The following is a 24,297-nucleotide window of genomic DNA, read 5'->3' on the forward strand; positions in this document are numbered from 1 at the left end:
GCCTGCTTCAGATTCTGTGTCTCCCTCTCTCTCTGCCCCCCGCCCCTGCTCATGCTCTATCTTTCTCTCTCAAAAAATAAATGATAAAACATTAAAAATTGTTTTTAAATAAAGTGGGTCTCTTTAGACAGTACATAGATGGGTCTTGTTTTTTGGGGTTTCTTTTTTACCCATTCACCCCCTCTGTATCTTTGGATTGAAGAATTTATCTATTTACATTTAAAGTAATTATTGATAGGTCTATGCTTATTGTCATTTTGTTTATTATTTCCAGACTGTTTTTATAGGTCCTCTCTGTTTCTTCACTTGATCTCTTATTTGTGGTTTCTTTAGTGGCATGCTTATATTCCTTTCTCTCTGTTTTTTGTGTTTTTGCTTTATGGTTACCATGAGCTTACATATAACTTATATCTATAATAGTCTATTTTAAGTTGGTAAAGCTCATTCCATTGTAAAGCTCAAAATTATGATTCTTCCCTCCACACATTATGTAGTTTTTTTCATTTATATTTTTGATGTCACAGTTTACATCTTTTTATTTTGTGCATCCCTTAACTAATTGTAATAATAATTACTTTTACTAGTTTTATCTTTCTTTTTATTTTTTAATTTTTTTAATGTTTAATTTTGAGGGAGAGAGAGACCATGTGAGCAGGTAAAGGGCAGAGAGAGGGGGGGACTCAGAATCTGAAGCAGGCTCCAGGCTCCGAGCTATCAGCACAGAGCCCTACGTGAGGCTCGAATGCATGAACCATGAGATCATGACATGAGCCGAAGTCAGATTCTTAACTAACTGACCCACCCAGGTGCTTCACTAGTGTTTGTCTTTCAGTCTTCATACTACCTGCCTCGTAAGTGGTTGATCCCTACCTTTACTATATATTTAATTTTCTAGTGAGATTTATTCTATAGTATGTGTTCATGTTACTAATTAGTGCACTTTCTTTTCAAATTAAACAAGTTCCTTTCACATTTATAGTAAGGCCAGTTTAGTAGTGGTGAATTCCTTCAGCTTTTGCTTGTCTGAAAAACTCTCTCCACATCTGAATGATAACTTTGCTAGGTAGAGTATTCTTAGTTGGAAGGTTTTTTGTTTGTTTGGTTAGCTGGTTGGTTGTTTTTTTGGGTTTTGATGGGGGTTTTTAGCACTTTGAGTATATAGTGCCACTCCTTTCTAGCTTGCAAAATTTCTGCTAAAAAATCTGTTGAGCGTTTTATGGGAGTTCCCTTGTATATAACAAGTTGTTTTCCTCCTGCTGTTTTGTTTTTTTTTTCTCTTGCTGTTTTTAACATTTTGTTCTTTAACTTTTGACATTTTAATCATAATGTGTCTTGGTGTGGGTCTCTTTGGTTCCTCTTATTTGGAACTCTGGGCTTCCTGGATGTTGATGTCATTTTTTTTTTCTTTTTTGTTTGTGTTTGCTGCTCTGATTCAGTGAGTAACACCGCCTCATCTTTGAGTTGACTGATCCTTTCTTTTGCTTCATCTAGTCTGCTGTTGAACCCCTCTCGTATATTTTTCCATTCAGTTATTACATTCTTTAGCTCTGTGGCTAATGTGCGGTACTTTCTTATATTTTCCATCAGTTAACTCAAAGATGAGACAGTGTGTTTATCCATTTTTCTTCCCAGTTCAGTGAGCATCATTATAACCATTACTTTGAACTCTTTATCAGGTAAATTACTTATCTCAATTTCATTGAGGTTTTTTGTTTTTGTTTGTTTGTTTCTGGGGTTTACCTTGTTTTTTCATTTGGAACATATTTCTCTATTTTTTCATTTAGCTTGAGTCTCTGTTTTCATACAATAGATGAAACAACCATCTCTCTCAGCCTAAAAGGAGTGGCCTCATATAGATGAACCTTGTCATTCAATCCTGCCCCAGCTTTTTGTCATCTCTCAAGCCTCTGTGTCTGTTCAAGCAGGATATTATATTTTTAATAGCTCCCAGTAGTTGAGAATATGCCAAGATTCATCGGTGTCCCAAAGGGGAGAATCTCAGCACGTAGATTCAGGCTGACTGAAAGACAGACCCTCAGGCATCACCTTTTAAAAAGAGGCAAATATAAAAAATAAAAAATAGGCTAATATATGTAGTCTTGCGGGACTGCACACATAAACGCATCTGGAACAGGTGCCCCCTGGAAAGCAGTTACAGAAATCCAGGCTCTAGATAAGGGTATAAGCGTTTTTTCTGGGTGATACCAATTATTACAGCCCATGGGACCAGGAACACAAATTCCCCTGGCCTCCAGAGCCAGGCAGTCAAGAGGTGTCCCCTAGACAGCCGCCCTAAAAATCAGGCCACCAAACAAGCATAAAATCTCATTCTCTGGGATACTAGTGCCCTGGAGCCTGGCAAAGTCCCTGGAAAGTACCCTGGTAGGCTCCTAGATGTATATATCAGATTAGATTAGATTAGATTAGATTAGATGTCTGCCCTTCACACCTGGTGCTTTAATATAAGCAGTTGAGCCTCCTTCACTTTAAGGCTAGGCACAGTTAGCTGCCTCTTGTGTAAGTCCCCACATGTAGGCCCTTTAAGAGTGGTTTCTCTTGGGGCGCCTGGGTGGCTCAGTCAATTAAGCATCCAGCTTAGGCTCAGGTCATGATCTCACAGTTTGTGGGTTCTAGCCCCGCATCGGGCTCTGTGCTGACAGCTAGCTCAGAGCCTGGAGACTGCTTCAGAATCTGTATCTCCCTCTCTCTCTGACCCTCCCCTGCTTGCGCTGTCTCTCTCTGTCTCTCAAAAATAAATAAAAAACAGTAAAAAAAAAAAAAAATTAAAAAGACCAGTTTCTCAGATTGCCAGTTTTGTGGATCTCAGGACACAAGTCCTGTTGGGTTTCAAAGTTACGTATTTTGGGGACTTGTCTCTCAAGTGTATGTCTTAACAGTTGGGATGCCTGATGTAGGATTTAAACCCTTTACTCCTCAGGAAGAAGCTCTAAGTTTTGAGTTCTCTCCCTTTTATGGGATTCTACACCAGGTGTGGATTTTATGGCAAGACTATGTCCCATTCTCTCCTACCCATGCCTATGTGGTTTTCTTCTTGTTCGCCCAGTGTATAGTCCTCACCCAGCCATCCTTTGGGTTTCTTTTTTTTTTTTTTTTTTTAAGAGGAAATTATTCCATATGTGGCTGTAGACTCAGTGTGTCTATGGGAGGAGGTGAGTTCAGGGTCTTCCTACCTTGCTATCTTAAACCAGAGTCCAATAGAGAATAGACTTTGAACTCCCAAAAGATCTGGGTTCAGGTCCTGGCTCTGCTACCTGGTAGTTTTGTCACAAGTTGCTACTCTGAGTCTCAATTTCCTTAGCTTTGGATCTGTTTGGCTAAAAGAGAATAAACCATCCTGGTAAGTATTCACTCCTTTTGCTCTCCCTAAGTGTCTTCCCTAGGCTACTTTGAGATCATTGAGCCTCAATTTCCTCCTCATGTTTACAGTGATAATCTGTGGGAGGGGTTAGGATCAAGGGAGCTAATGCATGTGAAAGAGCTTTTTAAAACACAAAGTTCTAGGCATAATGTTCTCACTTCCCAGTAGTCCTTTTTTATTGATTCTATTTCCTGGTTCAAAACCAATTAACATATCTAAATGACTTTTACATGTTAATTTGGCTTGGAAAGACCAGATGATGTCTTAGAAAATTAATGGATAAGGTAAACAATTGGCCTTACCTGTCTATGAAGACAGAATAGTATGTGGAGTAGACCTTCAACTGCTCTCTGCAGTTGCAGTGCCCTTACCACTTAACTGTCTGGTGGTGCTAGCAGAGTGACCCTGGGCCCCAGCCCATACTTTGTAAATTAAACTGAGGGATAGACTGGGGAGAAGGGAGCTGGATTTTAGTTAATACATGACTCTTGAGTCTAAAAAGGCATTTTGAGATTCTGTGTAGCACTCAAGAGCTGTTAAGTCAATTGGGGTTATGGTGCCTCATCTATCTTGGGCTTTTATTGCTACAAGATCACCAATCCAGGATGAGTACCTATTTCAGAACAGGGCATTGAACTGTCTGTTCTTTCAAAACAATTGAGAAGTAGGGCTTGACTAACTTTATGTATTATTGCCGTGCAATCTTGTCTCTTTCCCAAATCAATGGTCTAGTATTGATTTCTTTGCTTGTAATGATGCAGAAGCAATCTCCAAAGAACAGGTGGCAAGTGCTTATGTACTGGGAGTTGTTGGCAGGTTTGGGATAGGATATTTTACACTAAATGGTGAATATAAATGTCTCTTTGAAGACCATCTAGGCATTTCCAGAAGTACCCAATTGATTGTACAACCTTAGAGGAATAAACTGCCAGGACACTGTGAACCCTACCATTGCAGAGGTAGGCAAAAGAGACCAGCAGTTGGCTCACAAAAACAAGTTTTTACTGTTTGTCTTCTTAAAATATCCCTTCCCATACTAATGGAATTTAGAGTAGGCTAACCTAATTTAGAATAGTCACAACCTTGTGACTGTCTCTTGAAGAGATTAAAAAGTCTTTAAAACATGGCAAAAGGAGATCAGTGCTAGAATTTAGCAATTTAAAAGCCAAAGGATGGTATCCCCTTACGTGCCAAGTCCACTGCAGTGATAAGAGTACTAAGATCTTTACTTTGGGTGTTGTCTTAGTTTGTTCAAGCTGCTATAACAAAGTACTATAGACTGGGTGGCTTAAACAACAGAGATTAATTTTGTCGTAGTTCTAAAAACTAGAAAGTCCAAGATAAAGGTTCTGGCTGATACAGTTTTTAGTGAGAGCTCTCTTTCTGGCTTGCAGATGGCTGCCTTCTCTCTGTGTCCAGACATGGTCAAGAGGGGATGGAGGCTCTTTGGTGTCTCTTCTCATAGGGATATTAATTCATATCAGGCCCTTCCTTGATGATCTTGATTACTTCTTTGAAGGCCCTATCTCCAAATATGGTCCCAATAGGGGGTTAAATTGTGAGTTCAGAGACTTAATTTCCAACACAACACCAAGCAATTCTCAGACACCAAAAGGGTATCCTACAATTCCCCTCAATTCAACTTATCTACCTGGAGCCAGCACCATGTCTCTCAGTTTAAGGGTTCAGTCTACCAGACTGCCCCTTCCACAAACGTCAGACACCAGTCACAAGCCCAGGTTGTTACTTGTGCTTCTGACCAACTGACTGTAAATCAGAGATTCCCATAGTCCCCTCTTTGGGTTTGAATAATTTACTAGATCGTCTCACAGAATGCAGAAAAGCATCTTACTAGGTCACCAGCTTATTATAAAAGGATATAACTCAAGAGCAGATAGAAGAGGTACACAGAGCAAAGTGTGGGGAAAGGGCACAGAGCTTCCATGTTCTCTCCATGTGTACCACACTCCCCAAATCTCCATTTTGGAGGGCTCATTACATCGCCATGATTGATCAAATCACTGATGATTGGCTATTGATTCAACTTCCAGGCACTCCCTCTGCAGAGATTGGGGAGGGATTGAGAGTTGCAACCCATTCAATCATGAGGTTCGTTCCTTCTTTTGGTGGGGTTCATAAGTCACCTTATGAACATAATAAAAGACACCTTTGTCACTCTTAATACTTACAAATTCCCAGGGTTTGGGGAGGTGTGAGTTAAGAACCGTGAAGGAAGACCATATATATTTGAGAAACATATTCTGGTTATCTGAATGACCTTTTCTTTTAAATCACAATATCATAAGGGTTAGACTCAGAATTCAGTCTATAGCATTCTGTCCCTGCCCCCCCAAAATTCATATTCTTATCACATGCAAAATATATTCAGTTCATCCCAGCAGACCCAAAGGTCTTAACGCATTCAAACATCAGCTCTAAAATCTAAAGTCCAAATCTCATCTAAATATCATCTAAATCAGATATGGGTATAACTCAGGGTCTGATTCACCCTGAGGCAGATTTCCTCTCTAGCTGTGACCCTATGAAGCTAGACAGGTTATGTGCTTCCAAAATACAATGGTGGTCAGTAATTCCACTACTGCGCATTTGCCCAAAGAAAATGAAAACACTAATTTGAAAAGATCTGGCACCCCTATATTTATTGTAGCATTATTTACAACAGCCAAGGTACAGAAGCAGCCCAAGTGTCTGTCAATAGATAAATGGATAAGGAACATGTAGATATACACAATGGAATATTACTCAACCATAGAAAAGAATGAGATCTTGCCATTTGTAAAACATGGATGGGGCTAGAGAGCATAATGCTAAGTGAAATAAGTCAGAGAAAGACAGATATCATATGATTACACTTATATGTGGAATTTAAAATAAAAACAAATGAACAGATGATAAAAGAGACAAACCAAAAAACTCTTAAATACAGAGAACAAGCTGGTGGTTGCCAGAAGGGAGCTGGCTGGGGAGGATGGGCAAAGTAGGTGAAGAGGATTAAGAGTATACTTATAGTGATGAGCCGTGAGTAATACATAGAATCGTGAATCATTATACTGTACACGTGAAACTAATATAACACTATGTTAACTTCAATTTTAAAAAATATGATGGTAGACCAGTGTAGGACAGACAATCCCATTCTAAAAAGGAGAAATAGGAGGGAAGGAAGGGGTGATGGGTCCCAAGCAAGTCTAAAACCTAGCAAGGTAAATTCTATTAGATATGAAGGCTCACAAATAATACTCTTTAATTCAGTACTCTACCTTCTGGGCCCATTGGGGCAGCAGCATTGCTTCCATGGCTCTGCTAAGCACTGCACTCCTCTTGCTCTTTTTAAGGGCCCTGCCTACACTGCCCTCTGTGAGGCCCCATCTACATGGTTCCCTGTAGAGGCAGCCCTACCCTTTGAAACCCAGGAGGAAACAGCCTTGTCTCTTAGATTTGTGATGAGAGTAACAGCCCTGACAATCACTGAAACACCTTCAGGGTCGTTCTTCCCTTTCCTTAAAGAATAGTATGCTTTCACAGCTGAATGGCTCTATGGACGAGTCATGTAGAATCCAAGAAGTCTGACAACTTTTCTTTCACTCTATCCTGGTTTCTCCTCCCTCTAGTTCAAACTAGCAGTGTTTTTGCTGGTAGAATCCTCTCTCTAGTTCTGGCTCCTCCTGAGATGACTGATTACGTCCATGAGTCATATCCCTGATCTCTGCAGACAGATGGATATTCAGCCACGCCCCTTAGTAGTCCTTTTAGAACTAGCTTTCTTGTTTGTTGCAGTATGGAGAGGCTGAGAATTCTCCAAATTTTCAAGTCTTGGTTCCTTTTTGCTTAACAATTTCTTCTTCAACTTCTCCCTCCCTTTTTGCATTTTTACTGTAAGCAATTAGGAGGAAATAAGTTGCTTCTTCACCACTTTGCTTAGAAATCTTTCAGCTAAATATACAATTTCATTGTTCACAAGTTCTGATAGCCACAAAATTCTAGAACACTTTAGCCAAGTTCTCTGTCACTTTATAAATCTGTCAAGTTTCTAATAATATTCCTCATTTCTGTCTGATTCCTCACCACCCTTCATGTTCACATTTCTAAAAAATAGTCTCTTCATGATTATCTAGGCTTCTTCTGTCATGAGTCTCAAAACTCTTCCAGCTTCTACCCAATTCCAAAGCTACTTCTGAAGTTTTGGGTGTTTGTTACAGTTACTCCACTCAGTACCAAAATCTTAGTCTGCTCAGGCTGCCATAAAAAAACTGACTAGATGGCTTAACAGAAATTTATTTCTTCCCAGTTCTGGAAACTGGAAGACTCTCTTCCTGGCTTGAAGATAGCTACATTCTCACTGTGTCCTCATGTGGGGAGTTAGAGTGAGGGAAAGAGTATGTCATATTAGGAGTTAGGGCTTCAACATAGAAGTGTAGGGAGGACACAATTCATTCCATAACTTTCTTCTCTTTTTCCTTCAGTGTGAATAGCTTTATTAGTTGTATTGGTCTTAAATTAAATTGCCATTATCACAACACGTAATAAAGAAAAGTCAATTTGGAATTAGCTGACATGGGGCCAAATTCAGAATCAATCTCTGTGTATCCCCAAGTAAGTCATGTCACCTCTCTTGGTTTTCACATGAATGGATAAACCTGCTCTAACTACCTCATAAGATTGTTCTTTTTTTAATGTTTATTTTTTATTTTTGAGAGACACAGAGTGCAAGCCGGGGAGGGGCAGAAAGAGAGAGAGACACAGAATCCAAAGCAGGCTCCAGGCTCTGAGCTGTCAGCACAGACCCTGAGGGGGGGGGTCAAACTCATGAACCACAAAATCATGACCTGAGCCAAAGTTGTACACTTAACTGACTGAGCTACCCAGGCACTCCCTCCCATAAGATTGTTCTAATGCATATATTTTTATGTAGTGAAACCCCTTTCCAAATTATAAAGTACATACAAAATAATGCATTATTATTAACAATAATGGAAAGTTACTACTCAACATTTTTTAGACTACTCTTTATTCTTCTTTAAAATTAGGCACTGGTCTGAGTATATTTAGATGAGTTCTGCTCTTACATGTTTTATTTCCCTTACTTCAAAGATGTAAACATTTTTCCTTAAAATTAGGAGGGAGGGGTGCCTGGGTGGCCCAGTCGGTTAAGCCTCCACCTTCGGCTCAGGTCAGATCTCACATTTGTGGGTTCGAGCCTCACATCAGGCTCTGTGCTGACAGCTAGCTCGGAGCCTGGAGCCTGCTTCCAGTTCTGTGTCTCCTTCTCTCTCTGCCCTTCCCCCTCTCATGCTCTGTCTCTTTTTGTATCAAAATAAATAAAACATTAAAAAAAAGTTTAAAAAATTAGGAGGGAAAACTACTAAATGCTAGCATCTTCAAGATTTTTAGCACTGCGAAAAATTGGAAACAAACTGGGTGTCTGATATTAAGGAAGCAATTTAATAAATTATCATAATGTCCAATGGAGTGCTTGCAGCCATTAAATGGTAATTATGAAGACTATAAAATCACGAAAAACATTTTTTGTAAAATGTCACAAAAAAATAGCAGAATATCAAATCGTATGATCATAACTTTTTAAAAACTGACCTATAAAATGGTAATATGCAAATAATTCCTGTTAGAGTAGTGATAATTATAGGTGATTTTGATTTTATTTTGTTTTTTAACAGTCTCATGATGTCTTTTCAATAAAAAAACAACAACAAGGAATTCAAGATTTTAGATCATTTGACACTGAACTTCCTGTGGATGGGGACCCCTAGTTATTCGTCCCTGAGGTTTCAGCCTCCAGCACAAAGCCTGAGAGCCCCTCTCAGGCTGCCCCACCCCGCACACACTAGTTCCTCTGTCTGGACAGTGCTCTGGGAAGAGCACCGTCATCCATTTCATATCATCGGGGGGTCCTCACTAAAAATATACTTTCCTTAGGGCCACCCAGGTGGCTCAGTTGGTTAAGCAAGCCGACTTTTGATTTCGGCTCAGGTCATGATCTTGCAGTTTGTGAGTTCAAGCCCTACATCAGGCTGTGCACTGACAGTACATGTAGCCCTCTCAAGATTCTCCCCCTCTCCCTCGGACTCTACTGCTCACGTGTGCGCAGGTGCAGGCTCTCGCTCTCGCTCTCTTTAAAAAAAAAAAAAAAGAATTTCAGCTTTTGAGTAAGACAGACCTGAATTTAAGTTTGTATTTCAACAACTTACTAGCTGTGTTACCTTGGCCCAGTTACTTGCCTTTTCTAAGCCCAGTATCTCTATCTGAAAAATGGAGAAAATAATTCATTCTTCCTAAAGCTGTTGTGAAAAATTACAGGAGTCAATATGTACATAGTGATGTATATAGTGCTCAGAACATCACTTGGCACAAAGAAAGCATCCAATAAATGGTACCTGTTTATTCTTCCACTCTCTCTCATGTACCTAGAAAGCCCCTATGTTTTCTTAAAGAATCCAGCTCTGTGAATTTGCTTCTCTGGTGTTCTGAGAACATGTTGGCAGTTCCTCTCTGCGTACCCGCTATGGATTTCTCTGTCACTGCACTGTCATGTTACAGTTGTACGAGTCTACAGCACTATTATTATACGATTAAAGAACCATGCCTCCCCTCCCCACTATCGTACTTGAGCTTCCCCACACCAAGGACCATAGTTTTCAATCCTTTTATCCTTATTATATTATTAATCTAATATTTAGCATTGCATAGCATTATATACTATCCGAAATAGTATAGTGTACATAATGGGCATTCAATAAATATTTCTTGACCTTTCAGCAAACATTTACTGTATAAAAAATTGTGATATCTATGTGGATATACAGAAATACATGTGAACAAAACAAAGCCTCATCCTCAAGGAGCTTATATTCCAGTGGGAAAGACAAAGGCATAAACAACTCTTAAACAAGATAGATTATAATGAAGGTTCAGAGTGGAATGCAGAAATGTAAAGATGAATGACAGTTAATGAATGAAATAAGTCATTGTTAACACTATCACAGGGCCAATAAAATAGGGCCTTTTTGGTCTACAGTGCAGGGAGAGAATATTGAAACATTTGGCCATGGAAAGATTTGGGGCCACAATTACAACTTTGAATGATGAGTTCAAGAAGTTAGACTTTATTTTGTAGGGGTTTTAATGTTTATTTATTTTTGAGAGACAGAGAAGAGTGTGAATGGGGGAGGGGCAGAGAGAGGGAGAAAGAATCTGAAGCAGGCTCCAGGCTTGGAGCTGTCAGCACAGGGCTCGAACTCACAGTGAGATTAAGTCAGAGGCTTAACTGGCTGAGCCCCAACTTAAAGTGCCCCAACTTTATTTTGTGTTTTATGGTAAGCCATTAAGGATTTTTAAACAGGGCGATAACATAAGATCAATGATTTGGGAGGGAAAAAAAAATCTATGGTGAAATGATATTGAAGAAAACTGATGCAAGATTCCAGAAGGGAAGCCAGTCATGATGCTACTGCAGTAGTCCAGGGAAATAATACTGAGCTCCCTGGACAGTGGGAAAGAAGGGGCAGGTGGTAGAAGAGCTGAAACAGTTGGCAGGACCATGTCTTGTGAAAGGCTGGCTGTAGGAGGAGAGACAGCCCTGGGAGGAGGATGCCATCAACTGAAATATAAATTAGAAAAGCCAGAAGGTGAGCTCTCTTATGGAACATGCTTCTAAGAGAGCCAGTGCTAGAGAAACGCTGTAGCCAGATAAAAATGTAGGTATGGAACTTACGAGGGAGATCAAGATGAGAAATGTGGTCACCCTGTCTTCTCGTAAGTTTGATTTAGTTCAAACTTTGGGAATGTATGCTGTTATCGTGGCAGAGTCCAGAACATCAAGAAAAGGTCTACACATATAAGTGACCCAATCAGGAGCACAGAAAACGAAGTAGCAAAGGGCAAGGACCCACCAGTCAGAGTCCAGAATTACAGAAAGTTTGAGCAGAATAAGGAGAAGGCAGGAGTTCAATTTCTGGTAAACCTCAAGAAAAATACAGTCTCAGTAATAGTGGGAGCAGATACCAGATCCAGCCAGTTAGAGTATAGACCAGGGAGGCAGTGAGCACAGCCTACTTTTTTTAAGTGTTTTGGTGAAGAAAAGGCCAAATTGATGCCCAGACAATATTTAACCTTCAACTTCTATTTCTGTCCTTTTCATGTCTCCTTTTATTTCCTCATCACCATTTGGTGAGCCACCACCCAGCAAATCAGACCTGTCTCCCTGGGCTGTGTATTGGCTGGCCTCCAGCCCTTAACTTCCCTGTTCTCTAAATAAAACTTAACACGAATTTAAGCCTGAACTTAAAACTCTCCTGCTATAAATAAAACTACCTTGCTTTCTCCTCCGTTCAGAGAACCTGGGCAGCCACTGGCTAAACACACGGTCCCCAGAGTAGGCCCAAGTCAGCTGTAGAAGAGCCAGCGCTCGTCATTCGTCACCGTCCACAGGAGGAAGCCGAGGCGGCAGGATGATAATTACAGCCGCATGGGGTCACCAGCTCCGAGGCAGACTGCCTCCTGACTCCTGCATGGAGCCTGGCCTAGTATAGTCAGGCCTGAGTAGTGGACTGGCCCTGCTGTGCCTCCGTTTTGTCACTGAAGGGACAAATGACGGCCGTTTACCTATAAGCAGAATGGCCAGTCGGTGAAATTATGGCTTAGTCTCAATGGGGCATTCTTTTTCACAGCTTTTCTGAGGTCATTTTATAATAAATGCTGCTGTGTGAGGCCACGTAAGAAATTTAGATGAAATTACCTTGGGGAAGACGATTAAAATCTCACAAAGCAAAAAGTATAAAATTCTGCCTTATTTTTCCAATAGTTCCAAATTTGGGGTAGTACGTATCTTCTCTTTTTAAAGGAGTCTAGGGCTTTGTTCTCAAGGAACAAGCTCACAGAGCCCTGTGAAGATATGTACATCCCCATTGTAACTGTGGGCTCCTTCTTTTTTAATTATTTATTTGTTTGTTTTTAAATTTTTTAATGTTTATTTTTAAGAGAGAGAAGCACGCACAAGTTGGGGAGGGACAGATGAAGGGGGAGACACAGAATTCGGAGCAGGCTCTATGCTCTGAGCTGTCAGCACAGGGCCCAATGGCAGGCTCAAACCCACGAACTGTGAGATCGTAACCTGAACCAAAGTCCGCCACTTAACCGACTGAGCCACCCAGACTCCTCTGCTTCCTTTCTTCTTCCTATGCTAAGAATCTTGTTAAAAGCTCGTCATATGTGGAGGTGAACTGTGGACACCAGTATCTTTTATTGCATTTTGACTCCAGAGTCCCTGTTTATCTCATTTGGGTGGATGCTGAAAAAGCAAGACATTAAATGAAAAAGCATTAACAGGAATAACTGACTGGTAGGAATTTACAACTCGTTCCGACTATAGACAGAGGCAGTTAATTACTGGCTTGGTGATAAGGAAAGACGTATAGAGGGGAAACCACTTCCACTTTCATACTCAGTATAAACACATTCAACACTGAAACTTCACAGGGAGCCATTGACCAGCAGCCAACTATACATACCTATAGCCATCGTAGGTCGGTGCCCACTTCATTTCTGGGCCGAATGCATACAGAAGGTCCTCAAAGTCTCAACGGGGAATTGGTTTAGGAAGGAAGGGTTTGGGGTACTCATGGATATCTGGAATCAAAATGAATTGTCTAGTAGAAAAAGGAAGCCATGGCTTTATTAATGAGGTGAGAAAACATAGTTGGACATTATAAGGTGGGATTCAAATTAATTGATTCTTAATCTGGGCCTGAGTCCGTTATTGAACTTCTCTGTCCTTCAGTTTCTCTAATGTAAACATCCTGGGTGCATTCTGTCAGCCTAATTTATGAGCTCAGAAACACAAGTGATTTCCTTTTGATCCACATACTGAGTGGGAGCATGAAAAGGTTTAATGGGTACATGCTACAAATAAAATAGTAAAATCTTATATAGTTGCTTTTTTGAATCTCTCTCGAGACTCCAAAATGGGTTTCTTGGACAGATGAACGTTTTCCAGCAACCCAAGCTATAAATTACCTGGCCTACCTGACAGGCCTTATAGCAGATTCCTACATCATGGAGTCCTGAGTACCTGGGGCCCAGACGGCATTTGTATTTTAAATACTTAATCCATTTTTAATATGTTTGTAACAGCATTGAGTGTGTGGGGATCTTAGCTCCATAACAGCAAGTAAAACAATACTCCTTCTAAGTAGATCAAGGATTGAGGTCAGTGAGTAGTCAGCCTGTATTCTTGGAGCAAGGTTGTACCAAATACTGAATATCTATTATATGTTTGCAGGTGTTCATTCTATGCAGTACCCCATTTGCAGTTGTGTTTTTGTGCAAGGTGACAAAATAACGCAGACAGCACAGTGTGTGTGATCTTCACTGTTTCTCACTTTTGTCCCTCTACAGTTCATCCCCTACAATACCCATCTCACTTAAGGTCCGCTAAGGCACTGTGCAATGTATGGTGTGGGACTTGAAATGAGACTCCCTGCTGATAAAGTGGAAGTAGGCTGAAGGCATCCCAGGCCGACTGGGCCCATCAATGGAAAAATAAAAGCTAATGTGGAACATTTTTGAAGGGTACTATGTTTTGTAATGATGGCTTTCTTTGGGGAAAAGGCGAGAGAACTGAATGGAGTGACGAGGAGCACTGTCATCTTGTGTAGGTTTGTGCAGTGCGAAACCACTGAGCCGCTAGTGCAGCCTGGATTCAGCAGACAGCCCTCACTGTCCAGAGTTCACTCATGTGCCTAGTCAGGTCATGAGTGTTCGTTACTCAGGTTAGTCTGCCGTTGCCCCCTCCCCATCACCTGACCAACTTCCATCTGTTTCACAAAAGCTGTGTATATATATGCTAGCTGCTCTGAGTAAATAACCCTGTGGCTACACCACATCAGATGTAGCCTTTCTCAGTATTTTGTACAGACATCCCGAGCATACACAATGTGCCTTGCTCTGTGGTAGGCCCTACCAATATAAATATAAATATCTGCGCCTAAGACAGACCCAAAAATGTGACATCTGTGATAATAGAGACATATACAAGAAACACAGAAAGGAGGTTTAGGGTAGTCAGTACTTTCTCTCCTTGACAGAACTGACATATGATAATGGCTTTGAAAGGCTAAGTAGGAATCCCTCAGGCAGATGAGGGGTGAAGAGAGGCCCCTATCAGAGAGAACACCTGGCAGGGAGAAGAAGCCAGGGGCTGGCTGCTGGTAGTTCAATATGGCAAAAGTGAAAGGAGGGTGAGAGATAAGATCAGAAAGGGAGCTAGGCCAGAACTTTCTTCTGTGAAGGTCATGGGGAACCACTAGGAATTTTAAGTAGCCAAGCACTATCTAATTTTTTTGAGTGGCCATGTGGAAGGTACGTTTGCGGGGAATCATATGAGAGACAGGGACACCACTTGGAAATCTTTTGTAGTAATCCTGACAGGTGATAATGGTAGCAATAGATTGGTGATGGAGACAACAGGATAATTTGAAAGTTATTTGGGAACAGAATCGATTAAAATTCGTAATTAATTAGATGTAGGAAGTGAAGATGGGGGAGAATTTCAAAGTGAATTTGATTTCTTAGCCAGATATTGGGACAGATAATGGCATCATTCACCAAGAGAGGAAGTACTGGAAAAACAGGAGGTTTGGTGGGAAGAAGAGTTTGGGTTTGGTTATGCTCAGTTTAAGGGTCTGTGGTATGAAACATACACGAGGAGAAGTCAAGTGGACCATTGTATAGAAGAGTCTCAAGTCCAAGACAAGTCTGGGTCACAAGTGTGGAAGTCAGTAATACATCAAGATGATTGAAACCATGAGCTTGCTGAAGAGAGTATGTCAGTGAGAAAATAGGACAGTGAATAGACTCCCCCCAACCCCGCAAACAACAGCATTCCTGTGGGAAGAAGAGTCAAAGAAGAATGGATAATACCACTCTCTTCAGTAACTAATTCATTCCCTAGCCATTTCCTTCCTGTGTTACCAAACGTCTACTTTTTTCGCTACCTCCCCACTTTGTTGCCTTAAACTGGATATCTGTTCCACTCCCCAGTTTGAAAGGACAGCAAGATGTACATCCTCTTTACCAGCTCCATGGTCCATACTGACCCTGCGGAACGGGTCAGTATGTGCAGACACATACGCCGTATTCTTCCCAGATACTTTTAATGGGGCTTTACAGTCAAAGCTCCCCACACTTTTTAAAAGTTAGAGGTCGGGGCACCTGGGTGGCTCAGTCGGTTAAGTGTTCAACTTCGGCTCAGGTCATGATCTCACGGTTCGTGAGTGCTGACAGCTAGCTCAGAGCCTGGAACCTGTTTCAGATTCTGTATCTCCCTCTCTCTGACCCTCCCCTGCTCATGCTCTCTCTCTCCTTCTCTAAAATAAATAAAAACAGTAAAAAGAAAAAAAAAATTTTTTAAGTTAGAGGTCTAGGTTGAGATTATTATTGTTATAAATATAAATGCCTTATGGCAAGCTTGACTCAAAGATATGCAGAACAGTTACCACGAGCAACACAGAAAATGAGCCCCTGTATTGAAGTGAATATTTGGAATTAAACTTTTCAGGTTGCTTGTGAGGAACAATTATCAAGCTGTTTCCCCACTAGGATCAAGTTGTATAGCATTGTATGCTTTCACCTGGGTCTAGGAAGGTCTCAGGAGAGAGTGATTTGGCTCTGATTCTGGAAGCATGTGGTTTTCTTCCACTTTCCAGTGGGTCATTTATCGGTGGTCAAAGGGTTCCCCATCCCACTGTATTTGGAGCTCTGGCAAATTGCTTCACAATTTTTCACAGATGGAAAGTGCTGAAGAGCCATCAGATACTTGTTTGAATGTTCAGTTACTATGAGTCAATATTTTTCCTTTTCCTTGCCTGTCCTTACTCATCTTTATTAACTCAGACACTCAATTTCCCCCAGATGCCCTTGTTTTTGCGACATGTGTTATCCCCATTGGTGGGTGTGTAGCTTACCCATGGCTGGCTTTCCCTTCTGATGTTCTGGCTTCCTCTGGACAAGAAGCTCAGGAAGGTGTGCCTTCTCAGTGGGCAAGCAGACCAGCAGTGTCACTGTGCCCAGGACAGGTATCTCTTCCTGTTTGTGCTTTTCATAGAAAGCATCCCTTTGGCATGAATTTGGCACTGTCACCTTCATAGAAGCAGTAAGTTGTCCAGAAAGAGGACGTATGGCATATTTCACAAGATTCAACATCACCAGCCTGGCTTCGCTGCAGTTTCCCCAGAAATGACTCCTGGATGGTAATGTGACAGCTCCCTCTAGTGTCACTGCGGCTCAGGATCTCACGTGGCTTTCCTTCCATTCGGAAAGTGTAGATGGTACAGAATCTGTCAGAACTGGCAGCAGTTTAAATAGGTTGTTTCGACGGAGTCAAAACAAATATGATATGATTTTTCTCCCGTTAAAAAAGAGAATCTTACATGAAGGTATGGGACCATTTCAGCTCCTGTTCTGTTCCTGTTTCAAAATTTGGGGGCGCCCAGAAGTCCCGTGGAAATCATTCTTCTTGGGGAGTGGAAATCTTTCTGGAAATTCCTGCAGTTCAAGCCAATTGCCCTTTTAGGGAAGGAACGTAAATTCCTTTCAAGAAAGAGGAATGAAAATGGGAGTCCAAGGGGAAGTCACTTTGTAGAGAAAATAAGAGAAGGAGGTAAAAACATCAGCCAGCAGGAAAGAACCCTGTCCATTTGTTCTACAAAGAGCAGCTTGTTTTCTGAAATAACTTTTGGACCTGAAATTTATCATCTGAAGTCAAGTCATTTTGAGTTTTTTTAAAACACGAAAGGAGTGAAATTATTAATATTTGAAAAATGGCTACTAAGTGGTACATAGAATAATATACTACTCCTACCTAAAGTAACATCATCACAAAGCTCCATGAGATTTATGAGATACTCATGTAAGAAATCCTATTTTAGAACTCATTGGTCTGTATTTTGGCTGTAACTGTTTTCATGGCGGTGAACCCGTTAGAAGCCCTAGCGTTTTGTTTCCCTCTATCATACTCCAGTCTCCTCCCTTTTCCTTTTGCCCTTTAAACTAGAGTGACCCATTGTTCTTCCGCCTGTCTGCATACTGCAGATGGAAAGATAGGGAAGTGCCTCGTGCTCTGGCTGGCTCCCCAGGCAGGCCGTTTTCCTTCAGAGCATCCAAACTGGTTGAACAATTTATCGTTTCTTCTTTGTAAATCACTTTGAACCTTTATCTCAAAGTGATCTGTGAAACTAAACAAATTCTTGTAGTGCCCATGTTCATCGTCTGCTCACACAGCTCTGGGGAATCTTACGGTGTGTGTGTGCACGTCGGCAGATCCACGAGGATGGCCTGAGGAGACTGGCAGTCGCCATGAGAGTATCTTCTCTGCTGATGCCAAACCACGGAGTGGCAGGTGCTTTTCAGTGCACCCGAGCGTAGGAAAAACTACTGATTGACCAAACACTTCTGAGAGAGAAGAGAGCCTTACACTGGCCTGTCTTGGACCAGAACGTACTGCCAGTTTGACTTGTCAGGGCCGACCCCGGCCTGGAGGTATTGGACGTTAGCTCTTCCTCTCTGGCTGCCCTCTACTGAACCTGTGGTCAGAGAGTCACACTGCTGGGGCAGGTGGCGCTCAGAACTCAAAAAGAAAGATGTATTTTTCCGTTTTGCTCTCTGTTTGAAAAAGATGAGGCTTCTATATTGCATCACTTTTAACATCTGCAGGTTTTAGTCATTATCAGTGCTATATTTGTGCCGCTTTGAGATTTACTGCTCTATTGGTAGGTTTCAGGATTTTTTTTATATTGTCTCCTTTATTAGGGATACTGAGGCCCAGAGAAGTTAGGTGGCATGCCCAAGGTCACACAATTAGTGGCAGGACTAAATCCCTGGACTGCCAACTTCCTTGGTGAGTGTCTTTTCTATAACGTGACTGCTAGCGTTTAACTACACAGTGTCATTCAGCTAAACTCCATGGTACATTGACTTTTCAAAAACCAAGGAGTTGGGATCTTTGAACTTTCATTCCAGCCAATAATGTGATATTGAGCAAATTATTAAAATTGGAAATGGGGTTAATGGTGTTGTGTCCTATATTCAACTCCTATACAACTAAATGATGACTAGTATAGGGTTTTTAAATACCTGCTGACACATAAATATGAAATATTGCCAACAGTACAGCATCGTAAGAATTCATGCCATGATTGATGAGTATATAGGATTATATATTATACTGTGTGTACTCAGACTTTGAGAGCTTTCCAAAGGTAATATTTTCTGAAAGATATATGTTTGTACTTGAACTCTGCCTGGGGTTATCTCTTTTCAAGACCAGATGAGGTAGCTGGTAGAAGAATTGAAGAAACTTGTTTTCAGACCTCTCCCCGCTCCCTCCCATTGAGAGAGAAAGAGAGAGAGAATTAAAAAAAAAAAGACTCATTATAATAAATATGTATAAATACAGTGAATGAGAAAAAGATGGTCCTCTCCAATGGATACGCCTTTACCTTTGGTCTGTTTGGGGTGTTTGTTTTTTTTTTAATGTTTACCTGTTTTTGAGAGGTGGGGGGAGGGCAGAGAGAGAGGGAGACCCAGAATTCAAAGCAGGCTCCAGACTCTGAGTTGTCAGCACAGAACTTGATGCAGGGCTCAAACCCACAGACCTGCGAGACCATGACCTGAGCCAAAGTCGGACACAACCAACTCTGCCACCCAGGTGCCATTTTGGGGGGTTGGGGGGGGGTTTTCCTTCAGTTTTTTCATCATGATAAGTGTACTCTTTAATCCTCATCACCTATTTCATACTTTTCTTAAATCTATTTGAATGGAAATCAGAGCATGCTGTTTCTCAGAACTGGAGACTCGTCAGCATCCTCCCAAAAAAATGTACATTTTTCTTTTAAATAAAAATAACTAGAAGATCTTTTTTTTAAATTGCTTCTTTTCTGTGTCACTGCAGCAAATGGGCAGTGGGAGCATTTCAGGGTGCCTGTTGCTAGGAGGCTTGGATGCCTGCGGAATAGGGCAGTGTGCCCCTGCTGAGGGCAGAATACCTGCTTCCCAGTCAATAGGCTCCTTAGGGACTGAGTCTTCCACTGTCGGCTTCTCGGCATCCCGTCATGAGCGTCATCCATTTAGGAGTGCTTTTATTTGCTTTTCTAACCCTGTAAGACTAGAAATAACAGTAGTTGCTTCGGTTTGTAGAACTGTTGGCTAGCGTTGGTGATTGAAACTCTCCCATATCCACAACCACTTAATAAAATTCTTTCTGAAAGCCCTTATTACCCAAATATTGACCTTTCAGTAAGGCCGAATGTTAAGGGAAAGCATGAAGTTCAACCCCCTGCCATTGATTGTTGATTTTGCTCTGACTAGGTCAGAGCAATGATTCCCCCAAACCTTTTTCTCTACCCTGCCAGTCATCCATGAGTGCCTGAATTGTGACCATCACAATGACATTGATTGAAAATTAGGAAAACCCACACTTTACCTGGCCAAGTGTGTGTTACTCTTCTGACCAGTGACAAAATAAGTTATTCTGGCCCATTTTATTGAGCTATTATGTAAGTCTGGGCTATAATCCTCTATAGAGTGTAGGTGAAACATTATTTTTGGTTTTTCTATTTTTTAGATGAGGTACAAAGTGTAGTAGAAAAAGTAAACTTTGGTGTTAGACAGACCTAGGTTTGTAAACTGGCAGCCCTGGGCTTTTTTGTTTGTTGTTTAAAAAAAATTATTTTTACTTTTATTTTTAACGTTTATCTATTCTTGAGAGAGAGAGAGAGAGACATAGAGTGTGAGCGGGGGAAGGTCAGAGAGAGAGGGAGACACAGAATCAGAAGCAGGCTCCAGGCTCTGAGCTGTCAGCACAGAGCCCCACGTGGGGCTCGAACCCACGAACTCTCGCGACCTGAGCCGAAGTCGGCCACTCAACCGACTGAACCACCTGTTGTTTTAAATTCTTAAACACGGGGCCTACTTTGAAGGGTTAGTGTAAGGACTAGAGGTAAGACACATAAAGTGCTCAGCATGTAGATAGCCATAAAAAATGGTTACTGCCGGGGCACTTGAGTGGCTCAGTCGCTTAATCCATCAACTACAGCTCAGGTCATGATCTCACAGTCTGTGGGTTCAAGCCCCGCATTGGGCTCTGTGCTGACATTTCACAACCTGGAGCCTGCTTCGGATTCTGTGTCTCCCTCTCTCTGCCCTCCCTAACTTGTGCTCTGTCTCTCTCTGTCTCTCTCTGTCTCTCTCTCTCTCCCTCTCAAAAATAAATAAACATTTTAAAAAATGGTTACTGCCATTATTACTGTCACTCAGCAAAGGACTACCAAGGCCCTTTTTGAAGACTTCACTATAACACTGTTTGTTCCTAACCAGTCACCTTCCAGTTAATCTTCCTGTACACATCTAAGCCCAGTTATGAAAGTGTGCACTTTGCGTTATTATTTGCTTTCTTCTTTCAGATCTGTAAGAGCAAAGCTAAAGAGTCTCAGCAGTATTATCACAGCTTGGCTGTCCGGCAGAGCCTGGCTATCCATTTCAACATCCAACAGGACTGTGGTCATTTCCTTGCTGAAGTCCCTAATCGGCTGCTTCCCTGGGAGGATCCTGATGCCCCTGAAGAGGAAGAGGATGAAACGAAAGAGGCTGAAGAAGAGGTGAAAGGAGAAACTGACGGGAAAAGCCCAGAGCCCTGTTCTGAAACAGAGTCATCCCAGAAGGAAATCCAGAGGGGCAGTAGCAGGAAGCAGAGAAGCCACGTTGTGGTCATCACCAGAGAGGTTCCCTATCTCACCGTGGCTGATTTCGTGCGAGACTCTGTGGCCCAGCACGGGAAGAGCCCCGACTTGTATGAGAGACAAGTGTGTCTGCTGCTCTTACAGCTGTGCTCTGGCCTTGAGCACCTCAAACCCTACCATGTCACTCACTGCGATCTTCGTCTGGAGAACCTGCTGCTTGTCCACTACCAGCCAGGGACAAGCACCCCGGGCCTTGGGCCTGCGGAGTCCAGCCCCACCTCATCTTGCCCCACGAGGCTCATAGTGAGCAATTTCTCTCAAGCCAAGCAGAAGAGCCATCTGGTGGACCCCGAGATCCTCCGGGACCAGTCCCGCCTTGCTCCAGAGATCATTACAGCCACCCAGTATAAAAAGTGTGATGAGTTCCAGACAGGCATTCTCATCTATGAGATGCTGCACCTGCCCAACCCCTTCGATGAGAACCCAGAGCTGAAGGAGAAAGAATACACTCGAGCAGACCTGCCTCGCATCCCACTTCGCTCCCCCTATTCCCGGGGCCTACAGCAGCTGGCCAGCTGCCTCCTCAATCCCAACCCTTCTGAGCGGATCCTCATTTCAGACGCCAAAGGCATCCTCCAGTGTCTACTCTGGGGCCCCCGCGAGGATCTCTTCCAGACTTTTACTGCCTCTCCTAGCCCAGCACAGAGGAGCGCCCTGCTCCAAAACTGGCTAGACATCAAGCGAACACTGCTGATGATCAAGTTTGCTGAGAAGTCCCTGGACAGGGAGGGAGGGGTCAGCCTTGAGGACTGGCTTTGTGCTCAGTATTTGGCCTTCGCCACTCCAGACTCCCTCGGCTGTATTGTGAAAACCCTGCAGCACCGCTAGTGTATCCCGGGAGCTACTTGTCTTGCGTGTTCACCTTCACATTGCCCGTGCACTCCCCCTCCCTAGTACGTACACAGAATTCAAGGAAAGAAGAGAGACCGACCTTTCTTCCCTGTCCAGGAAAAATGAGTCCGCTCGGAAAGCTCGTCCACAGTTAAAGATGGAGTAAGAAGCTGGGTCTGTCTTCACTGCACAGAAATTCGGTCGCACAGCCATGCAGTCACCTTCCATTGGAACACCTTTCACCCTAATTGTCCCCAAATGCAGGTAAAAAATGAAAACGTATATCCTTGAAGGGACAGCTCCTTTAGTATGAACTCAGGGAGCTGTGTGCAGCTCCTCCGTAATTCTGAAGCCCATCTGTCTTTTTAACACCAAGTATTGATTCTCACTAGCAATAGACAGATTTGACCAGTCCTTACCATCCACTAAGCTCTCACCACAGACTTTTTTTTCTTTCAACTATCAATAACTGACTCTTACCAGGCAGAACTGCCATCCTTAGCATCAACCCAGTCTTGTTTCCGGGGACTCTAGCCTTTGTTCCAACAGGTAGCAGAAAGACAAGGAGAGATTCCATCTGTTGGGTCATGGATGCATTTTCATTTGTTATCGGCAAGTGGGGCCCTAACGGCCCCCTCTGCTGCCACTGCCTGCTTCTCCGTCACCTCTCCTCTGTCCCCACTTGCCGATGAAGTTCGGGTTTATCAGCCACTTGTGACCCATTACAGAACTGACCCAAGGTGTTATCACCAATGCCTCTGCAGGGTGACTACAGTTCAGATCTCATAAGTAGCTGGCAGGACACCAGGAGATGATTTTCCACACGTGCAGGTCCCTAGGGGCCACCAAGGGAATAGTCGAAAGTGCTGTCTTTGATTACTGTCAGAGCTGTCGGCGCGGACAGCCGGCGCTGGCCGAGCGTGGCTCCCGGCGCGCCCCTGAGCAGTAATTGGCCAGCTTCTCTCTAGCGGTAGCCAGTGCTAACAAGCCTACCAAATGCCGTGGACAGCAGCCGTGAGTGCGACGGCTGCCAGTTGAGCCCTGAGATCTGCTCAGAGGGCACGGCGCGCCAGCAGCGAGGATGGCGGAGGCCAGAGAGGGGAGGAGGCCACTGATGAGACCGCCGGCCTCCTCCTCAGGAGGCTGACCTTTGCCGAAGAGGCCGCCGCCCAGTTGCACCGCACGTGGCTCCCTGCAGTGGCTCTGGAGGATGGCTGGCAGCGACTTCGCACGCTGGGCCGGTGCCTGCGAGCCGCACGCCAGACGTGGGCTCTGTGCGCCTCTCCTCTGAATATATGTGCAATTTTTGTATGTATTGTTTTTAGCTGTATATTACAGTGTTTATGTGGCGACTTCACCTGAAGCAAGTTCTACAGAAATCCTCCCCTTCTTCCCTTGGCACATACATGTTTGCGCTAAGAAATGAATACGTGTTCGTGCTACGAGATGAGTGTCCCTTCCGGGTAGCGGGGTGGGAGGTGGCGTGTGTGTGTGCTTGTTTTCTTCAAAACTGTGAGTATCTGTTTACTTCAACCTTGAAATCCCAAGAGTCACTCAGATGGTGTGAGTGTGTGCACGCGTGGGTGCGCACGCACGTGCTGGAAGTAGAGGCCAGGCCTCCAAGGGGAGCACGCTGTGGCGGGGTAGACGGACATGTTCTCTGCATCTAGTCGGCGAGGGAGCTCTGGGACCCTCCTCTACCAGTGCGGAGTTTCTTAAAAGCCAAGACTGATTGTGCAGTATTACTTAGCACATTAGTGGCCTTTTGGAAATTTTTAAACTTTTAACATTTTTAACAGCCTTTCATATGATTCACCTATATCAAAGAGGATCAAGAAAGAAGAATGTATTTTATTGTGATCTTCTTTGGTTTTGTTTTGTTTTATTTTGTTTTAAGAAAACAGGACATGTGAGGCTCCAAAGGGAGGATGTCCCTGTCCTCCTGGCCAGCAGTACAGGACTCCCAAGAAAAAGGACTCACTGGCTGACAAAGTCTTGCGTCCTCTATAGCCAGAGAGCAGGGCTCTGCCCCTAGGAAGGGCCACAGAGGGGGCGTGCCGTTGCAGGCCAGCAGGCCGCCCCATCTCCGTGTCCTGTGGCATGGCTGCGCCTTGCCTGGCAGACTGGTGTGTAGCTCACCCTAGCATCGCCCATGTGCACATAACTCCTTGCCTAAGTACACTGAAATCGCAGCACACAGACCACTGGCCGTGTCGGTCAGCACGTTCCCCCAGCGGTCCACCCTGCCCCCCCCCCCCC

General features: G+C 43.1%; 1 protein-coding gene across 1 annotated transcript in view; it reads left to right on the top strand.

The window, feature by feature from the left end:
* PEAK1 (pseudopodium enriched atypical kinase 1) overlaps positions 1-24,272 on the top strand; it is a 288,632-nt gene extending 264,360 nt beyond the window's left edge. The window contains exon 9 of the mRNA XM_029951806.1: positions 20,872-24,272. Within this exon, the coding sequence (XP_029807666.1) occupies positions 20,872-22,035 (1,164 nt within the window). The 3' untranslated portion in view covers positions 22,036-24,272. The remainder of the gene's footprint in view (positions 1-20,871) is intronic.
* The last annotated feature ends 25 nt before the right edge of the window (positions 24,273-24,297 follow it).

Source organism: Suricata suricatta, chromosome 9, assembly GCF_006229205.1.
Source record: "Suricata suricatta isolate VVHF042 chromosome 9, meerkat_22Aug2017_6uvM2_HiC, whole genome shotgun sequence".
NCBI classification, from domain to species: domain Eukaryota; kingdom Metazoa; phylum Chordata; class Mammalia; order Carnivora; family Herpestidae; genus Suricata; species Suricata suricatta.